The 26,160-nt window shown below is 40.8% G+C and overlaps 1 protein-coding gene across 2 annotated transcripts; it reads right to left on the bottom strand.

Annotated features, from left to right (window-relative positions):
- Window positions 1–12,477: 12,477 nt before the first annotated feature.
- Window positions 12,478–26,067, bottom strand: SIKE1 (suppressor of IKBKE 1). Of its 2 annotated transcripts, none has more exons than XM_053591739.1 (5): window positions 25,817–26,067; window positions 25,478–25,583; window positions 23,608–23,750; window positions 18,967–19,080; window positions 12,478–15,809 (listed from the first exon to the last, which is right to left on the bottom strand). In XM_053591739.1, the coding sequence occupies exons 1-5, from the start codon at window positions 25,973–25,975 to the stop codon at window positions 15,708–15,710; spliced, it is 624 nt and encodes a 207-aa protein (XP_053447714.1). In that variant the 5' UTR covers window positions 25,976–26,067; the 3' UTR covers window positions 12,478–15,707. The 2 variants fall into 2 exon arrangements, with proteins under 2 accessions (XP_053447714.1, XP_053447715.1); XM_053591740.1 differs by having other exon boundaries at window positions 25,478–25,611; window positions 25,817–26,043.
- Between the last annotated feature and the right edge of the window lie 93 nt (window positions 26,068–26,160).

Below are 26,160 nucleotides of genomic sequence, written 5' to 3' on the forward strand. Positions count from 1 at the left end.
GATCTATGAGGAGGCAGTATCCTTTATTTCTGTTCAAAACTTTCCTCTCCACCTTTGTTGGTGTTGGTCCAGTCCCACGCATACCACCTCTAAGCTGCCTCTTTGTTCTCCCTGATGCCTTCCCATGCTTTTCTAAGCACAGATAATTTGCTTCACTCTCAATGCTTTCATAGCTCACTCTGTTGTCATTATTAGTTTTTACTAGCTAGTGATACATCAGGACAGAGCCTCTGACATTCATCTTTGCAATTCTGGTTCCTGACAGTGTCCAGTCTAGACAACTCTCAAAAAGCTTATTGAGGGGTGGCGCCTGTGGCTCAGTGAGTAGGGCGCTGGCCCCATATACCGAGGGTAGCGGGTTCAAACCCAGCCCCGGCTGAACTGCAACCAAAAAAAAAAAAATAGCCGGGCGTTGTGGCGGGCGCCTGTAGTCCCAGCTGCTCAGGAGGCTGATGCAGGAGAATCGCTGAAGCCCAAGAGTTAGAGGTTGCTGTGAGTCCTGTGACATCATGGCACTCTACTGAAGGCGGTAAAGTGAAACTCTGTCTCTACAAAAACAAACAAAACAAAACAAAAAAAAAGCTTATTGAATGAATGTCTCACTGGACAACAGTGAAAGGTGACCTTACTAATAACCTAGCTAACAGAGGAAAATAAACTATCAAACAGCAAGTAAGGGAAATGAACACAGCAGAAAACTGCCCTTCTGTAGAGAAAACTCACACCCCAACTACCCTCTTTGTTCTGTTTAATTAAAATACTTATGGCCTAACTTGTTACCTCCAGAGTTTTCTCAGCCTTAAGGAACCCTCAGTGGGCAATAGGGGTGCGAGCACCCAGCTACAGCCTTTTGCCTCACTTCCTGTCAAAACTACATCCCAAGGACAAACCCCACCTCCAAAGGAAAGAGAATGGGGGAAGTCTACCCCCTGCCACCTCAAAACGTTTCTTATCAGTCTGCTGCCACAGAGAAAAAACAAACACACACTTTTTTACCCTTTAAAAACACCAAGCTGCTTTTCCTGGGCAGAGCTGGGGGCATGGAACTACCAGTACCTTCTCTCTTTCCCTGGCCACCACTCCCTCCCTGTTTTTTTTTTTTTTCTCTCTCTCTCTCCCTCTGCGAAATAAAATAATTTTTTTATATTTGTTATACTCCTGATAAATCTTTCCCCATCCTGCACCATGAGCTCGTCATAAGTCCCCAACTTAACAGTGTAAGTTGTTAGAAATTGAAACATTCTGCTGGGAAAGTACAGAACCTAAATATTTCAAACCAACTGTTTTGTTTACTGTGTCCAGTTCTTAAATTGAGATCTCCACTTCCCACAATAGATCTAGATTAGAATATTCTAATCTAATGTTACAGAAAAACTGTCCTGAGCTCTTACACTAGATACAATGTCATATGAAGCTGGGCTAAAAGTAGAATTAGATGTAAGAGCACACATTCTCAAATTTCATAGCAATGAGAAATGTAAAAAAAAAAAAAATAGTCTCATTAAATTCTTTCCATACAATTCCTAGTAGGAAGGATAAAGTCTTGATTTCTGCCATTAGACACAGCTTCTAAAGATTGTTTTAAACCATATGATCATTTCATCATCCTTATTCTGAATATATCCCAATTGCCTTTAAATTCCTCTTTGATCCAAAATTAGTATAAATTTACATTTAACAAAATGCAAATATGTATAAACAAATAAATATACATTTTAGCTTCTAATGCATTAAAGAAAAGTAACGGGGAGTTATTTGATTTAAATCACTAGTTTAAGTGATTTGTTACAAGTACAACCCTTAAATAGACGTATGTTCATTTTTAGATCACTACATTTTAAGGCAGTATTGGTTTTTTTGATGAATTTTGAAAAGTCAAATAAACAGCAAAAACACAATTATGTTTTTATTTATTTATTTTTTTGTAGAGACAGAGTCTCACTTTATGGCCCTCGGTAGAGTGCCGTGGCCTCACACAGCTCACAGCAACCTCCAACTCCTGGGCTCAAGCGATTCTCTTGCCTCAGCCTCCCGAGTAGCTGGGACTACAGGCGCCCGCCACAACGCCCGGCTATTTTTTAGTTGCAGTTTGGCCAGGGCCAGGCTTGAACCTGCCACCCTCGGTATATGGGGCCGGTGCCCTACGGACTGAGCCACAGGCGCCGCCCTTAGTTATTTATTTTTTAAGCGTCTCACTCTATCACCTTGAATAGAGTGCTATGGCATCATCATAGCTCACAGCAACCTCCAACTCCTGGGCTCAAGTGACCCTCCTGTCTCAGTTTTTCTATTTTTAGTAGAGATGGGGGTCTCACTCTTGCTCAGGCTGATCTCCAACTCTTGAGCTCAAGCAGTCCGCCTCGGCCTCTCAGAGTGCTAGGATATTACAGATGTGAGCCACTTGCTGGCCTATTTATTTTTTTAAGCCAAAGTTAAAGCAGAAACTTGTGAAATCACTTGGAAAACTGTCTCCTAATAATGGATCTGGGGAAGATATTTTGGGACTATAGTCAATTTAGGAACAACAACCAGGGGAAAAAATTGGATGAATTATTTTTGGTTATTCATACGTTTTCTATAAATAGACAATGAAATTGATTATGGTTGTGTGTTTTTTTTTTCTCTACAATTATAGATAAGCACATCATTTCTGGAGTCTATTTTGAGAATCAAAGTAAATCTCTCTTTTTTAATGTTAAGAGTTTATTTGAAGATATTGATTCATGAATTGGACAACTCTAGACCTCGTGGGGTTAGAAGCTCTCCCCTTACACATTTATAAGATTTTCTTGAGCAGTCATGGGTGAAGTTTTTGTATGTTATTTGTCAAATGAGAAAAATCAAGTCAATGTAGAGCTTTTTAAAAATTTTAAATAAGTCTAAATTCAGTGAAGATTTTAAGGACCTGATTTTATTCTAACATGTACTTCCTATTTAGGAAAGTTAGAGGACCTTTTTTCATAAAAACTATGATAATATTGGATGGTAAAAGTATCCACATTCAAAGTTTAAGAACAGAAAAATACATCTAAAACAAAAACTTTCATAAAGATTATTATTTTGATAAGAATTAATGTAAGTAAGTAAGATTTGGTCTTAGAGCCCTATAGTTCAAAACCTTTTAGTCCCTAACAATCCCCCAAACATTAAAATGCATTATAAAATGCATTATATAAATAACAATAACAACATTAATTTAATAAGGTATTAGAATTTAAATAATAGAATAGTAGAAAAGCTTTGAATAATGCTCCTCTTTAGAATATCAACATTGCACTTAGTGGAAGAATTATGTGGACATGCTAAGCTGATGCACGGAAAGTAATCACTGTAACATTGTAGCTCTGGGAGTCAGCCAGAGGGATAGGTGGAGCAAAATTTTATATATATATATGTTTTCAAACTGTTGCCCTGGATAGAGTGCCATGGCAACCTCATAGCTCACAACAACCTCTAACCCTTTGATTTCAGCAATCCTTTTGCCTCAGTTTTTTCTATTTTCAGCGGAGACAAGGTCTTGCTGTGGCTCTGGTAACACAGTTCCTCATGTTGTGGTTCTACCCGCCTTGGCTTCCCAGAGTGCTAAGATTATGTGCATGAGCTACCACGCCCGGCCCGCAAAATAATATTTTTGATTTAAGTTAAACTCAGTCCTATGGAAACTAAGTCCAGACTCTTTCACCATGGTCCACAAGACCCTAAATCATCTAGTCCAGCGGTTCTCAACCTATGGGTTGCTACCCCTTTGGGGGTCTCTTGTATATCAGATACTTACATTATAATTCATAACAGTAGCAAAATTACAGTTATGAAGTAGCAATGAAAATAATTTTATAGTTGGGGGTCACTACAACATGAGGAACTGTATTAAAGGGTCGTGGCATTAGGAAGGTGGAGAACCACTGATCTAGTCCCTCCTTAATTCTCTAATGCACTGTTTCCTCCAACATTGTGAATTTGTTCTTTCTTCAACACCCTGTTGTCTTCCTGGAATACATCTTCCCTAAATCATCACATATAGGATACTTTCTCATAGTTCAGGTTTTAGATTAAATGTTACCGACATTTTCTAAAGGGAAAGTATCCACTAAAACATCAATCAATAATATGAGCTTGTTTTACTATCTTCCTTACATGTATTGCTCTCAGGATTAACACATGAATGAATTTAATTGTTTACTGCTTATCTCCCTGAACTACAGCATAAGCTTCAATTCCATTTCATTCATTATTGTATCCCCCAAATGTGACATCCCCCATATGTAAGTCACTGGAACAGTGACTTACATATGCAGTAAGTAATAAATACTCACTGAATGAGTGAATTACACTTTATTATTGAATACGAGGCAGTATTGATTGTATGATATGTCATTATTTTGGGACTGTAAGTTAGAAAGAATCTTGCCATTTTCACTATGACATAATGTTTTCATTGCTTAGAATTTTTATATTTATGAAGAGGCCTATTTTACATTTATTTGAACATACGTTTTTATCCTGTGTTCCTCTTCTGCAAACTTAATTTGCTAAGATAGTGCTCAAACTTCTTCACAAAGTTTAACTCCTCTGAATCTTTTTTTTTTTTTTTGTAGAGACAGAATCTCACTTTATGGCCCTTGGTAGAGTGCTGTGGCCTCACACAGCTCACAGCAACCTCCAATTCATAGGCTTAAGCGATTCTCTTGCCTCAGCCTCCCAAGTAGCTGGGACTACAGATGCACACCACAACGGTGGCTATTTTTTTGTTGCAGTTGTTGTTCAGCAGGCCCCGGCTGGGTTCGAACCTGCCAGTGCTCAGTTTAACCACTGAGCTATGGGCACTGAGCCAGGAAATGATTTTTTTTTTTTTTTCAGTTTTAGATTTAGAGAACAGTTTGAAAATAGTACAGAAAGTTTCCATAACTCCTTCACCCAGCTTCTCCTATTAACCTAGCTATAGAACAATTTTCAAAACTATGAAGTTAGGGGTGGCGCCTGTGGCTCAAAGGAGTAGGGCGCCAGGCCCCATATGCTGGAGGTGGTGGGTTCAAACCCAGTCCTGGCAAAAACTGCAACCCCTCCCCCCCAAACAAAAAAACTAGGAAATTAAGCCTGGTGTGGTGGCTCATGCCTGTAATCCTAGCTTTGTGGGAGTCTAAGGTGGGTGGATTGCCTGAGCTCATGAGTTGGAGACCAGCCTAGCAAGAGCGAGACCCCCATCTCTAAAAATAGAAAAAACTAGCTGGGTGTAGTGGCAGTGGTTGTAGTCCCAGCTACTTGGGAGGCTGAGGCAAGAGGACTGCTTGAGCCCAGGAGTTTGAGGTTGTTGTGAGCTATGAAGACATCATGACACTCTACCCAGGACAAAGAGTCTGTCTCAAAACAAACAAACAACAAAACCCTAGAGAATTAACCTTGACCCAATACTACTACTTAACCCACAACATTTTGAGTTCACCAGCTTTTCCTCTATGTCCATTTTCTCTTCCAGGATCAACTCTAGGATCCTACACCACATTTAGTTGCTGTCTCCTTAGTCTTCATTCTGTGATAGTTCCTCAGTGTTTACTTGTCTTTCATCACTTTAATGCTTTGCAACACTATCCAGTTCTCAATTTGGTTTTGCCTGATGTTTTCTCTTGATTAGATTGAGGTCATGCATTATTTGGAAGAACACTGGAGGTGATATGCTCTCCTCATTGTATTTTATCAGGCAGTACATGATGTCAAAATGTATTATTCGTGATGTTTCCAAGATCTTATTCCAAGCTGATAAAAGCCATTGTGGTAGGCAGAATTCCATGATGGCCACGATGATGATTCCCACTGTCTGGTGTACATACATTGTATTATCCCTTCCTTTTATTTATTTATTTATTTTTGAGACAGAGTCTCACTTTGTTGCCCTCAATAGAGTGTCATGGCGTCGTAGCTCACAGCAACCTCAAACTCTTGGGTTTTAAGCAATCTTCTTGTTTCAGCCTCCCGAATAGCTGGGACCACGGGGCACTTGCCACAACACCCAACTATTTTTAGAGATGGGGGTCTCTCTCTTGCCCAGGCTGGTCTCAAACTCCTGAGCTCAAGTGACCCACTCACTTTGGCCTCCCAGAGTGCTAGGATTACAGGTGTGAGCCACCACACCCAGACTCATCCCCTCCTTTTAAGCATAAGTGAAAGGATAGCACTCATATTTCTTTTATGGTAAAGGGATTATTACAGATGTAATTAAGGTCTCTAATTAGTTGGGTTAATCAGGAGGAAGATTATTCTGGTTGGTCCTGACCTAGTCAGGTGTGTTCTTTTTTTTTTTTTGTAGAGACAGAGTCTCACTTTACTGCCCCTGGTAGAATGCCGTGGTGTCACACGGCTCACAGCAACCTCCAGCTCTTGGGCTTACGTGATTCTTGCCTCAGCCTCCCGAGCAGCTGGGACTACAGGCGCCCGCCACACGTCTGGCTATTGTTTTGTTGCAGTTTGGCCGGGGCTGGGTTTGAACCCGCCACCCTCTGTATATGGGGCCAGCACCCTACTCACTGAGCCACAGGCGCCGCCCATAGTCAGGTGTGTTCTTAAAGGAAGTCTTGAGGTGGAAGACAAGGAAAGTCAGAGAGATTAGTTCCTATTACTTTGAAGATGGTCTCTGAGATTTATAGCTGCAAAGAAATGGATTTTGGGGCGGCGCCTGTGGCTCAGTGAGTAGGGCGCCGGCCCCATATGCCGAGGGTGGCGGGTTCAAGCCCAGCCCCGGCCAAACTGCAACAAAAAATAGCCGGGCGTTGTGGCGGGCACCTGTAGTCCCAGCTGCTTGGGAGGCTGAGGCAAGAGAATTGCGTAAGCCCAAGAGTTAGAGGTTGCTGTGAGCCGTGTGACGCCACGGCACTCTACTGAGGGCAGTATAGTGAGACTCTGTCTCTACAAAAAAAAAAAAAAAAAAAGAAATGGATTTTGCCTATAACCATGTGGCTTAGGAGAGAGTCTCAGATGAGATACTGCTCTGAGCTGAGACCCTGACCCTGAGAAAAGAACTCAGTTTAGCCCTGCATGGTCTTCTGACCTAAAGAATGGTGAGATAAGACATGGGTGTTGCTCTTAAACTGCTACATTTGTGGGAATTTGTTATACAACAATAGAAAACTATTATAGCCATACTCCAAATTTTTATGCTGGCATTCTAAAGATATCAATAGTTCACTGAAAGCAACCCAAACCCATATTCCTTTCTCAAATGGTCCTCAGTTTGATTGAAAGTATCAAGATTGCCTTTGTTATGTCATCCAACAGAAGTGCAAACCAATTTTGCATATCCTCATGATCAACATCACCACCCCTACCTGTGTTAAGACAGATCCCAGTTTCAGAGATGTTAAAATAGGAAATAAAAATCAACCTTAGGGTCAATAACATACAGAAATCAACTCATTAACTCCACATATATTTCTTGGAGGCTGGATGAAATGTTGAACAAAGTTGTATTTAATCAAAGCTCTGGAGCCCTGCCTTAGCATTCTTGGAGAGTAACAAAACAAAAAGTGTCATTTGGCCAGGTGTGGTGGCTCATGTCTATAATCCCAGCACTTCGGGAGGCCAAGGTGAGAGGATCACTTGAGTTCAGGAGCTCAAGATAGCCTGTATAACCAGGTGATACCCCATCTCTGGAAAAAACTAAAAAAATTAGCCTGGCCTCATGGCATATGCCTGTAGTCCCAGCTATTTAGGAGGCTGAGGTGAGGATCACTCGAGCCCTGGAATTGGAGCCTGCAGTGAGCTATGATTGTACCACTGCACCCAGTCTGAGAGGGCAAGAAAGACTCTGCTGCTCTTTCAGAGGGGGAGTTGCCATGACATACCATCAAATTAACTGCAAAATATGAAATATGACTTCTAGTTAAATGTGTTTAATATAAATGAAGTAGATGGAAAAATTAAAAATTCTCAAGTCAGATATTAGCAAAGATTTTTTTTTTTTTTTTTTTGTAGAGACAGAGTCTCACTGTACCGCCCTGGGGTAGAGTGCCATGACATCACACAGCTCACAGCAACCTCTAACTCTTGGGCTTCTGCGATTCTCTTGCCTCAGCCTCCCAAGCAGCTGGGATTACAGGCGCCCGCCACAATGCCCGGCAATTTTTTGTTGCAATTTGGCCGGGGCTGGGTTTGAACCTGCCACCCTCGGCATGTGGGGCCAGCGCCCTACTCACTGAGCCACAGGTGCCGCCCATTAGCAAAGATTTTTAAAAAATGTATAATTATATATATTCCTTAATATATAATCACAGAATGAAATATATATCAATGAAAATGAATGTCAAGTTCAATAAATGTTAGAAACATGTTGAATGAAAAAAATCAAATCCCTAGACCATCTGCAGTGTGATATCATTTTTTAAAAGTTCAAAGAGGAACTAAAAAATAAGTCACTTTAGAGATACATACTACTTTAGGTCTTTTACATGTGATAAGACTATTAAAAAGAGGAAGGGGATGGGAAAAGATAGGAGAGAAACTCAAATAAATGCAAAGAACTGGTAATAATTCTTAAGTTAGGTAATGAGTTATTATGCTTGATTATTTGTTTCCATGCCACACTTTATAACTGTCAAATATTACATTAAAATGTAAGTGCTGGGCACCAGCCCCATATACCAAGGGTGGCGCATTCAAACCCATCCCTGGCCAAACTGCAACAAAAAAATAGCTGGGCGTTGTGGCAGTTGCCTGTAGTCCCAGCTACTTGGGAGGCTGAGGCAAGAGAAACACCTAAGCCCAGGAGTTGGAGGTTGCTGTGAGCTGTGATGCCACAGCACTCTACTGAGGGTGACAAAGTGAGACGCTGTCTCTACAAAAAAAAAAAAAGTGCAAAATTACGTATAAAGTGTTGACAATATTTATGCATGGTTGTTTTTTAAAACCGTATGCATGGGCTTGGTGCCTGTAGCTCAAGCGGCTAAGGCACCAGCCACATACACTGGAGCTGGCAGGTTTGAATCTAGCCTGGGCCTGCCAAGCGACAGCTACAACCAAAAAATGCTGGGTGTTGTGGTGAGTGCCTGTAGTCCCAGCTACTTGGGAAGCTGAGGCAAGAGAATCGCTTGAGCCCAGGAGTTGGAGGTTGCTATGAGTTGTGATGTCACAGCACTCTACCCAGGGTGACAGCTTGAGGCTCTGTCTCAAAAAACAAACAAACAAACAAAAATACCCATATGCATGGTTTTCAAAACCATGCTTATTTTATCAGTCAGAGCTTTAGGTTATAAGCAATTCAGGTTAATTTTTTTTTTTTTGTAGAGACAGAGTTTCACTTTATCACTCTTGGCAGAGTGCGGTGGTGTCACAGCTCACAGCAACCTCCAACTCCTGGGCTTAGGCGATTCTCTTGCCTTAGCCTCCCAAGTAATTGGGACTACAGATGCCCACCACAACGCTGAACTATTTTTTTTGTTGCACTATGGCCGGGACCGGGTTTGAACCCGCCACCCCTTGGTATATGGGGCTGGCAGCCTACCCATTGAGCCACAGGTGCCACCTCAATTCAGGGTTTTTTTTTTTTTTTTTGAGACAGAGCCTCAAGCTGTCATCCTGGGTAGAGTGCTGTAGCATCACAGCTCACAGCAACCTCCAACTCCTGGGCTCTAGCGATTCTACTGTCTCAGCCTCCCAAATAGCTGGGACTACAGGTGCCTGCCACAACGCCCGGCTATTTTTTTTTGGTTGCAGCTGTCTTAGTTGTTTGGCGGGGCTGGGCTGGATTCGAACCCACCAGCTCAGGTATATGTGGCTGGCGTCTTAGCCGCTTGAGGCACAGGCGCCGAGCCAATTCAGGTTAATTTTAACAACAACAAAAAATAGTTTTATTAAAAGTAATTCTCAGGGCTGGATGCAGTGGCTCACGCCGGTAATCCTAGTACTCTGGGAGGCCAAGGTGGGTGGATTGCTTGAGCTTAGGAGTTCGAGACCAGCCTGAGCAAGACGGAGATTCCCCATCTCTAAATAAATAGCTGAGCGCCTGTAGTCCCAGCTACTTGGGAGGCTGAGGCAAGAGGATTGCTCAAGCTCAGGATTTTGAGGTTGCTGTGAGCTATGATGACGCCATGGCACTCTATCCAGGGTGACAGAGACTCTGTCTCAAAAAAAAAAAAAAAAAAATTCCCAGGATTACTGAGAGGAAACCAGAAATTAGAGGCTACACAGTGACTAAGGACATCAAAGAATTGCTTCAGTGACTATCCCACTGTCTCCACTTTGGGGGAGATACTGCAGCTTACACCACTGACTTTGCCAACATTGAAAAATGAACGTTGTCACTAAACAACCCACTTTTGCAGCTCCTCTGTGGAGCTCAAAGCAGCAGTGTTGTTGGTCAACCTCTTCAAAGGATTCGTGCTTTTCTGTATCATTAACTTTAAAGTTTAAGGCAGATGTATCTTCTCTAGCTGCAAAGGAGGCTGAGAAAACATGTATCCGGCACTTCAAATTTTTTAGGAGGGAGGAAGTCTAGTTCATTAGGTGAGAATCCCCTAAACACACGAGTTAGGATGTGGCGCAGCCATAAATGATAGATGTTAGCTACTGCCCATTCTCTTTGTTATTCAGCGTCAACACACTTATTGAGTTAATATTAACACTTGTTAAAGATAACAAGGTAAAAGGTCTTGACAATGTAACAGACACTTGCTTTCTCAATATTCTCTTTGCTAAGGGAATACTGATTTTATTGGGTAGCAAGTACCTTGCTTCCTTTGAAGCTAGCAGTGGCCATTTAACTGGTCAGGCAAATAAGGCAAAGAGAAATCTGCTTGGGCTTTCTGAGAAAGTTTTGCTTTTCTCCATAAAAGGGGATAGATGAGGTCTGACAATTAAGTTCATGATCTTGCCACCCTGCATTTAAATGGTTGACAGCACTGTACAACAACTCAGGAAGGTTTCATGTATCGTTGCCTCACAGCTGTGTTTGTGGCAGTGTCTTGCTGAGTGACATTCATTCCTGTTGCATGTTTTTTGTGTGCCATCGCCGAGAATGTCAGAGCTTGTATTAGAGCAACAAATAAAGATTAAGTTTCTTGTTAAATATGGCAAGAGTGGAAGTGAAATCAGGGAAATGTCAGTCCAAGTTTATGGGGATAATCCCATGAAGAAAACAGCAGTGTACAAATGAATTAAACATGTTTTTCTGAGGGGGAGAGAAACTGTCATCGATGAGGAGAGATTAGTGTGGCTAGTATCAAGGGGAACTTATGAAAACATTGCCAAAAGTCATCTAATTGTGTGTCAGTGTTGTCAGCTGTGAGAAGCACAGTAGACCAAGTTAACATGGATAGAGAAACAGCCAGAGAAAATCTTGGCATGAGAAAGGTATATGCAGAAATGGTCCTGAAGGAGCTCACCATTGAACAAAAGCCAAGTAGAGTCAAAGTTTGCCAAGAACTTTTGCAGAGGCAAGATGATGTTTTGGGGCATGTTATCACTGGTGATGAAACATGGGTGTACCAGTAAGACCCTGAAAGAAACCATCAGAGTGTACAAAGGAAGTCAGCCAATTCTCCATGACCAAAAAAGTTTTCTCCGTCCAAATCAAGAGTCAAAACAATGCTGCTATGAAAAAAAAAAAAAAAAAAGAAAGGATGCAAAGATGCTAACCTTTTTTGATATCAGAGGTATTGTTAATCATGAATTTGCACCAACTGGACAGTTAACCAAGTTTACTATTTGGAAGTGCTGAAAAAGTTTGTGTGAAAAAGTTAGAGAAAAACAACCTGAACTTTTTGCTAACAACTCATGCCTCTTGCATCAAGACGATACACTAGCTCACATGGCAGTGTGAGGGAGTTTTTAGCCAGTAAATGAAGAACTGTATTGGAACGCCCCCAGTGACATTTTTCTTTACCTGAATATAAAGGAAATATTGAAAGGAAGTGACTTTGATGATATTCAGGTCATCAAGGATAATATGACAGCTCTGATGGCCATTCCAGGAAGAGTTCCACAATTACTTTGAAGGGTGGACTAGGCACTGGTGTCAGTGACTAGCTTCCCAAGGGCGGTACTTCAAAGGTGACTGTAGTGATATTCAGCAATGAGATAAGTGCCACTTTTTCTAGGGCGAGTTTGCAAACTTAATTGCCTGACCTCATAGATACCTGGCACAAACCTTTTCCTATTTTTTTCCCCCGCCTTTAACAAGGGCATGACATGTAGCTCAGCAGCAACCTTCTAGCAACCACAAAAACTAGGATGAGGATGACAGCCAACATGGTAAGGAGGCAGACTGAAAGAGAAAACGGCACCTTTTCCTGTATCTTGCATAGACCACATAAAGTATTTTTTCTTTCAGTTGTATGCATACATACTGTCAGCTACACCATTCTAGAAAACAAGATAGTATCTCATTAGTTAAGACTCCATTTATTGAATTCATGGTTTTTATCTAATATATGAGCTGTAGTGTTTCTTTTGCACTACTAATAAAAAATAGATTTTGCTAATCAAGAACCACCTGAACTCTGAACAGTACATGGCATTTAAAGGCATCTTAAGTTAGTGGTTATGAATTATGTTTCAGTCTTCCTGGGCTAGAATCATGGTTCCAGTTTGGACAAATAACAACTTCCTTGTGCCTGAGTATCTGTAAAACGAGGTATAATTGAAATGGAGATTGTATCATACAGGACTTGACACACAGTAAAAGCACTCCGTTTTATGGTAGCCATTATTGACAATAGCATCATACGTGGCTTTTGTGGCCCCAAGGTTTTCTACTTCTATTCCTACCCATTTGTTCTATTGGACTCTCAAGTATAAACAGTCCCTCTTCTGTATCCTATACATACTTACTGCATTTATCACACTGCACTGTAATTATATACATACACTTGCTTGTCTCCCTTTCCTGATTTTTCTTTGGAAACAATGACAATTTTTTCCTCCTACTTTTCTATTCATAACTCTTAATGAAATGCATGCATACAGACTAGGCATTCTTAAACTAGTGTCTTTAGGAAATGTCTGGCATGATTATTAAACTACAAATTCCTGGACCCCATCCCTAAATTTTGATTTCAGTAGGTCTGTGAACCACATTTTAAGGAATGCTAAAACAGACCTTTGATGTTTGATCTGAATTATACATAAGGAATATAAGAATTATGCATAAAATACTGTATGTAGTTAATACCTTACTAATACAAGGTACTATTTGTAGTTACACTGCTGAATATATTGTGTTAATTACAAATTATTTACAAAACTCTTGTCATGACTACTGGACAAAGTTGCTATATATATACAGACACGTGAAAAAACCCTCTGCACTTCCTAACAATTAGACTCCGTAATGAGTAAAATTAGCTTATCTTCTCAAAATGAGGTTTTTATTAGAAAAGATAATTTTGAACTGTTTGTACCCTCATATTAATCTGAATGAAAAGATAATTTTGAACTAAGATTTTACACACCAAATTCCACTGTCCACTGCAAAAGAAACTTTAAAATCCACTCAATGTGAAAAGCATTCCTCCCTGACTCAGTTTTCTAACTACACATTATCATGATAGCATTAACACCAGCCAGAATTTATATTATGTACACTACTGAAAGCTCTTTAGACTCATACTTCAAGCTTTTTATATTCTAGGGGGAAAGGTTAACATGAAGATTCATTGATACCTGAGATGTAAAGAACTTTATAAACAACCCTAAAAGAACATAAGGCAAATAAAAGGACACCATATTATACCTTAATGAGCCCATTTGATTACTTTATCATTTTCACTGAAACCTGACCATGGCTGACAAATGGTATAGGTTACCTGCCTCCCGAATGGACTTGTGGGGTGACTTATGGCGTATTTCAAGGCTCCTATGAAATAAAATTAAAAATGCTCATACTTGGGGGTGGAGTGTTTTTCAGTCAAATTCTATGCAGGACATCAAACAAATTTGGCAGATTCTAAAACAGGGGTATCCAACTTTTTTTTTCTCTAGTATACTTTGTAAGAATAAGAGTAGTCTTGGGCCACAGTAAACTAATAAAAGATGAGTAGCAAGGAAAAGGCCCATGAATACTTTCTGTAGTATCTGACACCACAGATAAGCTAAAAAAGTCTTCACTAAATCAGCATGCTGCAGGTTGGACATCTAGAATAACATATACCTATTTGTTAATGCCCTTACTCTAGGCAAAATCCATTGGTATTAGTGGGATCAGGGGCTTTTAGGATACCTTAGAGGCACTGTGTTGTTTTAACTGGAGTTTGTTCTTTATAGCTGTAAAAAAGAAATTTTACATCACATATAAAAACTCTTATACTGTGTCTCATGCAGTTATGATGCTATACTGAAAAATGTTGACAGGTTTAGCATCCATTACTTCAACTATCTTTTGGAAAATCTCAATAGATAGTGTAACAGGAAGTAATTTATCAATTTGAGATGTGAGTAAACTGACAGGGGAATGAGTTGATGAGTGAACCTAGTTGACTGCTGAGCATTTGAGTAATTATGTTCCTCTATTAGGATCAGTGCCTGTACTCAGCAGCTAAGGTGCCAGCCACATACATCAGAGCTGGCAGGTTTGAACCCAGCCCAGGCCTGCCAAACAACAATGACAACTACAACCACAGCACTCTACTGAGGGCAACATAGTGAAACTCTATCACAAAAAAAAATGTTCCTCTGTTGTTGCCTATATAGCATTATGAATGTAATAACTCTCATTAAAATAATGAAACTACTGCTGTGTGAAAAATGGTTCTTAAATAAAAAACCAACCACTATTGCTAGTAATGAAAGACATCCACACAAGTGATGGTTCTTAACTATAAAATGGAAGTTATATACAATTAAACAGTAGAATATAGTACCCAAGAACTAGAATGTGAATAAATTTATGATATCCTCTTCACACTACATGAACTATGTAATTTGAAGATTTCTTAGTAGAACACAATTGAAAAATTGACTATCTTTGTGTTTTTTGTTTTTGACTACTTATATTTAATAGAATAAATAAAAGCTACTTTTAGCATTTGAATTAAGTGCACATGTGTGCGTGCACATACAGAGGACAAGTTCCTCAGCTTTGAACAATATGAACTTTACATATGATAATTATACTGTCACTGAGAAAAAATTGTTAACTTACTTCACGTATGTTTATTGGGGACTAACAGTAGTTCTCTCAAATAAAGAGTAAAGACACCAGGTCAAAAAGTGCCAACTCTCAGCACCAGAGAGACCTAAACCTTCACAGGTGAAATGACGTTACAAATCAGAGACTCGCCCAACTAATTCTGTGGAACTATTACTTTTCTCATCCAAGTATATGCTAAATAGATTTAAAAAATTAGATCTCTTTTAAAAATCCTTAGAAGTGTATTTTATAATGCTATATAAAATAAAATTGCTGGTTTATAAGAAAATGCTCAGTTTCAGAGTTATGAAAAACAAAATGACCTGAAAACACTGATTACGTAAACTGAGGTCCCAGAAAGGAAAATTAAAAGCAGTCTTTTGGAGAAAGAAGTAGTAAAACTCAGTGTGTATTTGCATTAATACACCTGAAAACTGTTTTGTGGACAGCCAATACTGAATGGAAATTCTAAAACGCCACCTGATACCTTTAATCAACACTAAATCAAGTCTGAGGCAAGACACCGAATGGACAATAATTGAATGGGAAGATAGTAACTCTCTTCCATGATAGATAATCTTTAGCCATCAGAATTCAGTTATTTGATGTCTTGGGAAGCAGTGTCCATTGAGTTTTCCTTTCTGACCTGTAGAGACTCACTGCTGATGGACAATAATTCTCGAAGTTCCTTATTTTCAAGCTGAAAAAAAAAAAAAAAAAGGTATTTATTTATTTCTGGCAGTTTTATTATTAAACCATATCACAATACATTGTTTTGTTCCAAGAGCAGAAAACATATTAATTTAAAAAGTTTTAAGAAAATAAAAAAATATTTTTCTAAAATATTTATTCATTTAACAAACATTTACTTAGTAATTTCTGCATTTGATCTTAGCCAAAAGGCTGAAAAAGAGATATTTAGTAATTTCTGTACACAAAGTGTTAGGACTACAAAGAAGAGGAATTCCAGTTGAGGAATTCACTGTCATATTCTTCATAGTTGTCACAAGTTTTACTATTATTCTATTTAAAAAAATTCCTAATAATCCTTTCACTCTGTTTAATTTCTTCTTAGATGTTCTATATTTCTAGAGAATGAAGAAAAAGGGGGAGAAGAAACTACTTATTGAGCATATAGCCAGGTACATGTGTGTATATTATGTATGTTACAAATATTTCACAACAAGCTGAAAGGTTGGTACCATTATCCACATCCACATTCTACTTAAGATGAGAATATTGTACCTGACAAAACTCCAAATATTTGTCCATAAAGGACTAGTCTTATTCCTTTCATTAGACTGAGCAGGTACCTCATCTTATTGTCTCTGGCTATTTATTTACTTGTTTGTTTTTGAGGCATAGTGTCACTCTGTCACCTGAGTGCCAGGGTATCATATTTCATAGCAACCTCAAACTCTTGGGCTCAAGCAATCCTCCTGCCTCAACTTCTTGAGTAGCTGGGACTATAGGCACCTGCCACAATGCCTGGCTAGTTCTGTTTTCAATAGAGACGGGGTCAGGGTCTTGGTCTTGTTCAGGCTGGTCTCAAACTCCTGAACTCAAGCACTCTACCTAGCCTCCCAGAGTGCTAGGACTACAGGTGTGAGCCACCATGCCTGGCCCTCTCTGGTTATTTCTCAAAGGGTTCATGACAGAACCTTGTAATAAGCAGCATTCAAACCATCTACTGAAATGCTTCTCTATAATAATTTTATGGATGCAGTAATACCTCAAGCCCTTCTTTTTTAATATATTCCTATTTTAATCAAAATATTACATAAAAATAGTTTTTAAAAAATCAAGCCCATAAGGCTTATAAAATGAACAGTTCTCTGGCTTTGTTCTCCAACAGCAACCACTCTTAAACACTTTTATCTAGGGCGGCGCCTGTGGCTCAGCGAGTAGGGCGCTGGCCCCATATACCGAGGGTGGCGGGTTCAAACCCAGCCCCAGCCAAACTGCAACCAAAAAATAGCTGGGCGTTGTGGTGGGTGCCTGTAGTCCCAGCTGCTCGGGAGGCTGAGGCAAGAGAATCACGTAAGCCCAAGAGCTGGAGGTTGCTGTGAGCCGTGTGACGCCACGGCACTCCACCCAGGGCAGTAAAGTGAGACTCTGTCTCTACAAAAAAAAAAAAAAAAAAAATAAACAAAAACAAACAAACAAAAAAACCCCACTTTTATCTATTTTCTTTGGTATACCCATAATTCCAAATAATATGCCTATACTACTATTTTCTGAGCATCAGTTTATATTTTATTTTATCTTATCTTATCTTTAGAGACAAAAGTTTCACTTTGTCACCCTTGGTAGAGTGCTGTGGCGTCACAGCTCACAGCAACCTCCAGCTCTTGGGATTAGGCGATTCTCTTCCCTCAGCCTCCTGAGTAGCTGGGACTACAGGTGCCGGCCACAATGCCTGGCTATTTTTTTTTTTTTTTGTAGAGACAGAGTCTCACTTTATGGCCCTCGGTAGAGTGCCGTGGCCTCACAGCTCACAGCAACCTCCAACTCCTGGGCTTAAGCGATTCTCCTGCCTCAGCCTCCCGAGTAGCTGGGACTACAGGCGCCTGCCACAACGCCCGGCTATTTTTTGTTGCAGTTTGGCCGGGACCGGGTTTGAACCCGCCACCCTCGGTATATGGGGCTGGCGCCCTACTCACTGAGCCACAGGCACTGCCCCTGGCTATTTTTTTGTTGTTGCAGTTTGGCGGAGCCTGGGTTTAAACCCGCCACCCTCAGTATATGGGGCCATATATGGGGCCGGCACACTACTCACTGAGCCACAGACACCGCCCATCAGTTTATTTTTTATAGAGATAGGGTCTTGCTGTGTTGTTCAGGCTGGACTCAAACTTCTGGCCTCAAGCAATCCTCCCACTTCGGCCTCCCAAACTTCTGGGATTATAGGCATGAGCCACCATGTCCAGCTCATTCCTGATCATCAGTTTTAACTGTTATCTACTTGACTTCCTGTTATGGCAGATTAGGGATCTTTTTGCTTTGTTTTGTTTTTTTAAAGAGACAGGGTTTCTCACCAGGCTGGAATGCAGTGGATGAGTCACAGCTCACTGTTACCTTTGAACTCCTGGGCTCAAGCAATATTCCTGCCTCAACCTCCTAAAGGAATAGCTAGAAGTACTGGTGTGTAAGACCGTACCTGGCTAATTTTTAAATTTTTTGTAGAGACAGGTCTCACTATGTTGCCCAAGCAAGTCTCAAACTCCTGTCTTCAAGTATCTTCCCATCTTGGCTTTCCAAAGTGCTGGGATTATAGGTGTTACCCACTGTACCTGGCCAGATGAGGGATTTTTAACTCACCTATAACCTGTACCTTCCATTCTCTCTGCCCTCCCAATAGGATATCTCAACTTTTTTTTGAGCCTCTCACTCTGTCACTCTAGGTAGAGTGCTGTGGTGTCATAGTTCATAGCAACCTCAAACTCTTATGCTCAAACCATACTCTTGCCTCAGCCTTCTGCATAGCTGGGAACACGGGTGTGCACCACTACGTCTGGCTAATTTTTCTATTTTTTGTAGAGATGGGGCCTTGCTCTTGCTCAGGCTGGTCTCCAATTCCTGACCTTAGGCAATACTCCCACTTGGCCTCTTAGAGTGCTGGGATTATAGGCATGAACCACCATACCCAGTCTCAACTTTTAGCCAATTCATAGTTGGTATTTTCATTGATTACTGTTTATTGTATTCCTTTTCTTTAAAAGGGTATGAAGGAGGGGGTTTTAATTTCAAATTATGATCACACAGAAAACATAAATATACTGCAGTGATATGATGGCACACATTTTATACTCTGAAAACTGTGAAATATTGTGAACCTAAAATAACAACAATCTTACCTCTAATTGGGCTAGTTTTTCCTGAATCTTACAAAACTGGTCATCATCCACCTGAACCGCTTTCCTCATCACTTCTCCCATTTCACAGATTCTGTCAATCTGACTTTCAATTTCCTGTGAAGATATTAAGGAAAAAAAGGGAAATAGTCATCTTTTCTACAGAAATAAAAACATCAGAAGATATGCATTATGATTTTTAAGAGTTCATTTAAGCTATGCTATATAAATTACATTGGAGTTTTTTTGTAATTTCAGCCCTCAGAGGTAAAGCCACAATAAAGCGAACTTGTAGTAATTCACAAAAAATTTTAAAATACCAACATTGTACTTTTTTTTTTTTTTTAGAGACAGAGTTTCACTTTATTGCCCTCAGTAGAGTGCCGTGGCATCACACAGCTCACAGCAACCTCCAACTCCTGGGCTTAGGTGATTCTCCTGCCTCAGCCTCCCGAGGAGCTGGGACTACAGGCGCCCACCACAACGCCCGGCTATTTTTTTGTTGCAGTTTGGCCGGGGATGGGTTTGAACCCGCCACCCTCGGCATATGGGGCCGGTGCCCTGCTCACTGAGCCACAGGCGCCGCCCCCAACATTGTACGTTTAAGACTTGGAAAAAATAATTGTTTGTTTTACATGGAACCAGAAAAAACTCCGTATAGCTAAGGCAATTCTTAGTAATAAAAACAAAGCCGGGGCATCAGCATACCAGACTTTAGTCTGTACTACAAGGCGACAGTGGTCAAAACAGCATAGTATTGGCACAAAAATAGAGATATAGACATTTGGAATCAAATAGAAAGCCAGGAAATGAAACTAACACCTTACAACCACCTAATCTTTGATAAACCAAACAAGAACATACACTGAGGGAAAGAATCCCTATTCAACAAATGATGCTGGGAGAACTGGATATCCACATGTAGGATATCCATTGAATATCCATTGAAACTGGACCCACACCTTTCTCCACTCACAAAAATTGATTCAAGATGGATAAAAGACCTAAATTTAAGGCATGAAATGATAAAAATCCTCAAAGAAAGTATAGGAAAAAAATTTGAAGATATCAGCCTGGGGAAAGACTTTATGAGGAAGACTTCCATGGCAATTCCAACAACAACAAAAATAAACTAGTGGGACTTAATTAAACTGAAAAGCTTCTGTACAGCTAAGGAGATAACAACCAAAGCAAATAGATAACCTACACAAAGAAAAGGATATTTGCATATTTTGAATCAGACAAAAGCTTGATAACTAGGATCTATAGAGAACTCAGATTAATCCACATGAAAAAGCCAAATTCCATATATCAATGGGCAACAGACATGAATAGAACCTTCTCTAAAGAAGACAGATGAATGGCTAACAAACATATGAAAAAATGCTTATGGTCCCTAATTATTAGAGAACTACAAATCAAAACTACCCTAAGATATCATCTAACCTCAGTGAGAATGGCCCACATCACAAAATCTCAAAACTGCAGATGTTGGCGTGGATGTGGAGAGAAAGGAACACTTTTACATTGCTGATGGGACTGCAAACTATACAACCTTTTTGGAAGGAAGTATGGAGAACCCTTTAGAACTCAAGCTAGACCTCCCATTTGATCCTGTAATCCCATTACTGGGCATCCACCCAGAAGGAAAAAAATTCATATATCACAAGAACACTTGCACTAGACTGTTTATCGCAGCTCAATTTATAATCGCCAAAATGTGGAAACAGCCTAAAGGCCCACCAACCCAGGAAGGGAGCTGGGGTATATGTACACCATGGAATACTATCATTAAAAAAATGAAGACTTTATAGACTTTGTATTAACCTGGATGGAGGTGGAACACATTATTCTTAGTAAAGCATCACAAGAATGGAGAAGCATGAATCCTATGTACTCAATTTTGACATGAGGACAATTAATGACCTAGTACACCGTGGGGGTGGGGGAAGGGGAGAGCAGAGAGAGGAGGGAGGGGGTTGGGGGAAAGGAAGAGCAGAGAGAGGGAAGGAAGGAGGAGGGTGGGTGTCTCTGTGTGTGACACACCTTTTGGGGGCGAGACACATGAGAGACTTTAACCTAACAAATGCAATCAGTGTAACCTGGCTTTTTGTACCCTCAATGAATCCCCAACAATAAAAAAATAAAAAAAATCAGCATGCAGACCTATGGGCCGCAAATTGGAAAACAAAATTTTTTCATTTTCGAAAGATCAATTATAGTTTTACTGCCCTTTGGATGTTGGACAATACCACTAAATGGCTGTTTAACTTAAATTTGAATACTTTTTTTTTTTGCAGTTTTTGACCAGGGCCGGTTGTGAACCCGCCACCTCCGGTATATGGGGCCAGCATCCTACTCCTTGAGCCACAGATGCCACCAAATTTGAATACTTTGATTGGCAGGAAGTGTACCACTTTCCAAAGTGCCTTATTCTATCTTTGGACATATCTCTAGAAGTACTCCTATATGAGCTAAACTCTGTCTCCTTCAAGGTTCACGTTTTATCCTCGAGACATATAAACAAATAAAACTTATTTTTCTTTTCCAGACATTTAAAATATCCTCATTCTCTAAAACTTCTGTTAAGTCAGTAAAACGCATTCAACAGAGTCTAAGATGAAACTTATTGTTCACTACATCTCACAGTAGTAAATAGTGAGGCTCCTGTTTAGAATTCCAAGATTAAATGAGATAGTACACATGAATGTACAATGACAACTAAGAAGCACTCTACAAATGGAAGAACAATTGCCGAGTCTTCCAAATTAAATCATAAGCAACCAAAGTGTAGAAACTATGCCCATGTTTGGTTTGTAATTTTTGAAATCTTTTTTATTTAAATTTTTTTTTTTTTTTTTTTTTTAAGAGACAGAGTCTCAGTTTGTCGAGAGTGCCATGACATCACAGGACTCACAGCAACCTCCAGCTCTTGGGCTTACACAATTCTCCTGCTTCAGCCTCCAGAGCAGCTGGGACTACAGGTGCCCGCCACAATGCCAGGCTATTTTTTTGTTGCAGTTTGGCCGGGGCTGGGTTTGAACCCGCCACCCTCGGTATATGGGGCTGGTGCCCTACCCACTGAGCCACAGGTGCTGCCCGGTTTTTAATTTTTTTAATTATTATTTTTATTTAATTATTTTTTAAATATAATTATAAAATTTTTAAAATAATGAGCCACACTGGCCCTCATGTTTGGTTTTTTAAAAAAACTAGGGTTCTGGGCAGCGCCTGTGGCTCAGCGAGTAGGGCACCGGCCCCATATGCTGAGGGTGGTGGGTTCAAACCTGACCCTGGCCAAACTGCAACAAAAAATAGACGGGCATTGTGGCGGGCACCTGTAGTTCCAGCTACTCAGGAGGCTGAGGCAAGAGAATAGCTTAAGCCCAAGAGCTGGAGGTTGCTGTGAGGCCAATAGGATGAGACTCTGTCCTAAAAAATAAAAAAAATAAACTAGGGTTCTAAAACCTTGGCAAGGTGGCTCATACCTGTAATCCTAGCATCTGGGAGGCCAAGTCAGGAGGATCCCTTGAGCTCAGAAGTTCCTGACCATCCTGAACAAGAGTGAGATCCCCAGTCCGGGCATGGAGGCTCACACCTGTAATCCTAGCGCTCAGGGTGGCCAAGGCAAGTAGATTGCCTGAGCTCACGGGTTTGAGACCAGCCTTAGCCAGAGGGAGACCCTGTCTCTAAAAATAGCCGGGCCTTGTGGCAGGTGCCTATAGTCCCTGCTACTTGGAAGGCTGAGGCAAGAGAATCACTTGAGCCCAAGAGTTTGAGGTTGCTGTGAGCTATGATTGCATAGCACTCTACTGAGGGCGACAAAGTAAAAATCTATCTTAAACTAACAAACAAACAAACAAAAACAAAGAGTGAGACTCTATCTCTACTAAAAATAGAAAAATTAGCTGGGCATTATGCTGGGTGCCTATAGTTTCAGCTACTACTCATGAGACTGAGACAGGAGGATTGATTGAACCCAGGAGTTTAAGGTTCTGTGAACTAGGCTGATGCCACAGCACTCTAGGGTGAGAAACAGAGCATGACTCTGTCTCAAAAACCAAAAACAAAAACATGGTTCTCGCCCCTAAAAACACAGTATGATGCTATCTAGCTCAGTTTAATAAAGCTTTACTGACTGCCTTCTAGGTGCCACCTACTATGTTGGAGATAAAAATACATATAAATTCATACTCCTTATAACCAAGGAGCTTAGTGAAATGTACAATAAACAACCAAGCGTTTACTCAGTACCTTCAACATTAAACAGGTAGGTTTGGTGTGAGAGCTAAGCATTCATTAACACCCTGAAAAGAGCTCTTGATGAGAAAGGGAGGAACTTTAGCCCCACTCAAATAAAAGCATCTCAGCAGACCCTAGCCTTGTTCTTTCCATTCATATCTTTACAAAGCCATAGGAAAAAAACAATTGAGTGTGATAAACATGAAAGGAAAACAAGTTTAGTTTTCTGCCTCCTCAAAAGCACACAATCTAAAACAGTGGTTCTCAACCTATGGGTGGCGACCCCTTTGTAACAATGAAGATACACTGTGGCATTAGGAACGTTGAGAACCACTGATCCAAAACAATCTCAAGATTTCAATTCAGTTCATTTAGAATTTATTCATAATCAAAGTTTCTTACTGCAGAGTGAGACTGGTGAGCTTTCAGGACTGGTTCAGCATCCACTGTTTTTTTAGCAACCATTAATTGTAACATCTGTTTCCGGTACTTGCTCATGATGAGTTCCAAAGCATCCTGGTGTTCCTCCAAGGAAACCCACAGCTCTATCAAAAAAATAAAATAATTTGGCAGAGATGTCTGAGAGCTGGTTCCCAAATCTAAAGTCTTAACAATTGGAATTTTATGACACTCCATGCAATATTTTGAATCCAAGGTTTAAGTCCCTAAAACTCAATAGTTAAAAGTCCACGTAAAAGATAACTTTCTAAGCAGAGGGAGCAGAGTCTAGGCAGCGTATGTAGAAACACTATGGGATATGTAATCAGAAGATATGGGTTTGAGTTCAGTTCTGTGACTTGGTTAATACTCACAAGCAAAAATTCAACCTCTCTCAGCCTGTTTTTTATTTATTTATTTTTTATTAAATCATAGCTGTGTACATTAATGTGGTCATGGGGCACCATACACTAGTTTCATAGACTGTTTGACACATTTTCATCACACTGGTTAGCATAGCCTTCCTGGCATTTTCTCAGTTATTGTGCCAAGACATTTATATTCCACATTTACTAAGTTTCACATATGCACCTTGTAAGATGCACCGCAGGTGTAATCCCACCAATCCTCCTCCCTCTGCCCACCTCCCCCCTCCCTCCCCTCCCTTTCCCCCTTCCCCCTATTCTTAGGTTGTAATTGGGTTATAGCTTTCATGTAAAAGCCATAAATTCTCAGCCTGTTTTTTAATCCACTGTAATAAATACCTGGCTTATCTACCTCAAAATAAAGTCATGAGACTACAGTGGAATGATATATGTGAAAGTCCTCTGTAAACGGATACATGTGCACAACTGTTAATACTACCATCATTAATAATGTACTCATCAAGCCTAAGAAGATATACCTTTGGGATAAAGTTCTGCTCTTCTACCCTGCACAAGAACATAAAACCTTCCATCTTACCTTCAGTGTTTGGTATGTGGGGCCGGCACCCTACTCCTTGAGCCACAGGCACCGCCCTTTATTATTTTTTTTTAACAAGGTATTTTTTAATGTTTTGTTTTTTATGTGAGACAAGGTCTTGTTCTGTCACCCAGGCTGAAGTGCGGTGATAAGATTATGGTTCACTGGAGCCTCAGCTCCTGAGTTCAAGGGATCCTCCTACTTCTGCATCCCTAGTAGCTAGGACTAAAGGCATGCTCCACTCCGTGTTTATTTTTAATTAATATTGAAACATTAAGTTTTGACTGGGCAAGGTTGCTCATGCCTGTATTCCTAGCACTCTGTGAGGCTGAGTTGGGAGGATGCTTGAGGTTAGGATTTGAAGACCCACCTGAGCAAAAGCAAGACCATACCTATAGGAAAACTAGAAAAATTACCCAGGCATGGTGGGGCAGGCCTGTAGTCCCAGCCATTTGGGAGTCTGAGGTTACTGTGAATTAGGCTGAGGCCAGGGCACTCTAGCTCGGGTGACAGAGTGAGACTGTGCCTCAAAAAATTAAAAAAATAAAATTTAAGCCCTTGAAGATATGAACTTTTTTGTTATGCATTTGGTGATGCCAAAAAAAATTTTTCTTTAAAACAGGCAATAATTAAACTCTAAGCACCTTTTGGATAAGTTGCTCATACATACAAAATCAGTCAGATGACCTTGAAAAGGGTAATCTAACTGTTACTGGGCCAGGACGGTTAAACCTCCTATTAAAAGTACTGCCCTGGAAGTACATATAGAATGTGCACTTTTGTGAACTGTTAAGGAAGTTTTACAAGAACTTTCAAACTACTACCGAAAATGAAAAAAATCACAGTAACTATACAAAAAGGCCTGACTAACCTCTGTTTTCCTGCTGCAAGTCTCTAATCTGTGTGTTCTCTTGGGACAGCAGAATGTGAGGTTTGTATTTGGTCATGTCCTTCATATCGGATGCATCCTCTTGATACTGGACAAACAGAGACAGACTAAGCGCGCTGTAAACAGAATAGGGGCAGATGCAACGAAAGAAGCAGGAGTCAGGGATCCGGGGCAGGATTCTTGGCCCGTCCCGGTAGAAAGGTCTCGACGCCGCCCTCTGAGACCGGGAATAAATTCCAGGACGAGTCGCCACTTCACCTCGCCGTCCACCCTTCGCAAGCCCAGAACCCGAGAGCACTGGACCCCTACCCTCGGCCTGACCTGGTCCGGAAGCGCCGTCCCCGCCTCCCGCATAGCGGCCACTCGCCGGTGCAGGGCCGCCGACTGATCCACCAGCGACTCGGCGGCTGCATCGTGCTCCCGCAGCCTCTCCAGTAGCGTCTTGGCGTCTGTCAGGATTTTTTCGATGGTGCAGCTCATATCGGCGGCAAGTCCCCTGTCCAGCTCACCTGTACGATTTGCTCAAATCTTCCCTGAATCGGTCTCAGCTGTACAGGCGTCACTTCCGGCCTTTCAAAGGCGCCTGGGGAGCCGCGATATGCGCTTGCGCAGTGGCGGCCTAGCCGGGGATTGACCTGCTGTAACCTGAGGCCACGCCCGGCGCA

Source organism: Nycticebus coucang, chromosome 5 (genome assembly GCF_027406575.1).
Source record: "Nycticebus coucang isolate mNycCou1 chromosome 5, mNycCou1.pri, whole genome shotgun sequence".
In the NCBI taxonomy this organism is placed as follows: Eukaryota; Metazoa; Chordata; class Mammalia; order Primates; family Lorisidae; genus Nycticebus; species Nycticebus coucang.

What these genes read in the sequence shown, in the direction of transcription:
- SIKE1 (XM_053591739.1), bottom strand. Translation starts at nt 25,975, where the DNA reads ATGAGCTGCACCATCGAAAAAATCCTGACAGACGCCAAGACGCTACTG. An exon ending in GGACGGCGCTTCCGGACCAG is followed by an intron (nt 25,584 to 25,816) that starts GTCAGGCCGAGG and finishes CTGTTTGTCCAG; the next exon opens with TATCAAGAGGATGCATCCGA. An exon ending in CTTGCAGCAGGAAAACAGAG is followed by an intron (nt 23,751 to 25,477) that starts GTTAGTCAGGCC and finishes TTTTTTTGATAG; the next exon opens with AGCTGTGGGTTTCCTTGGAG.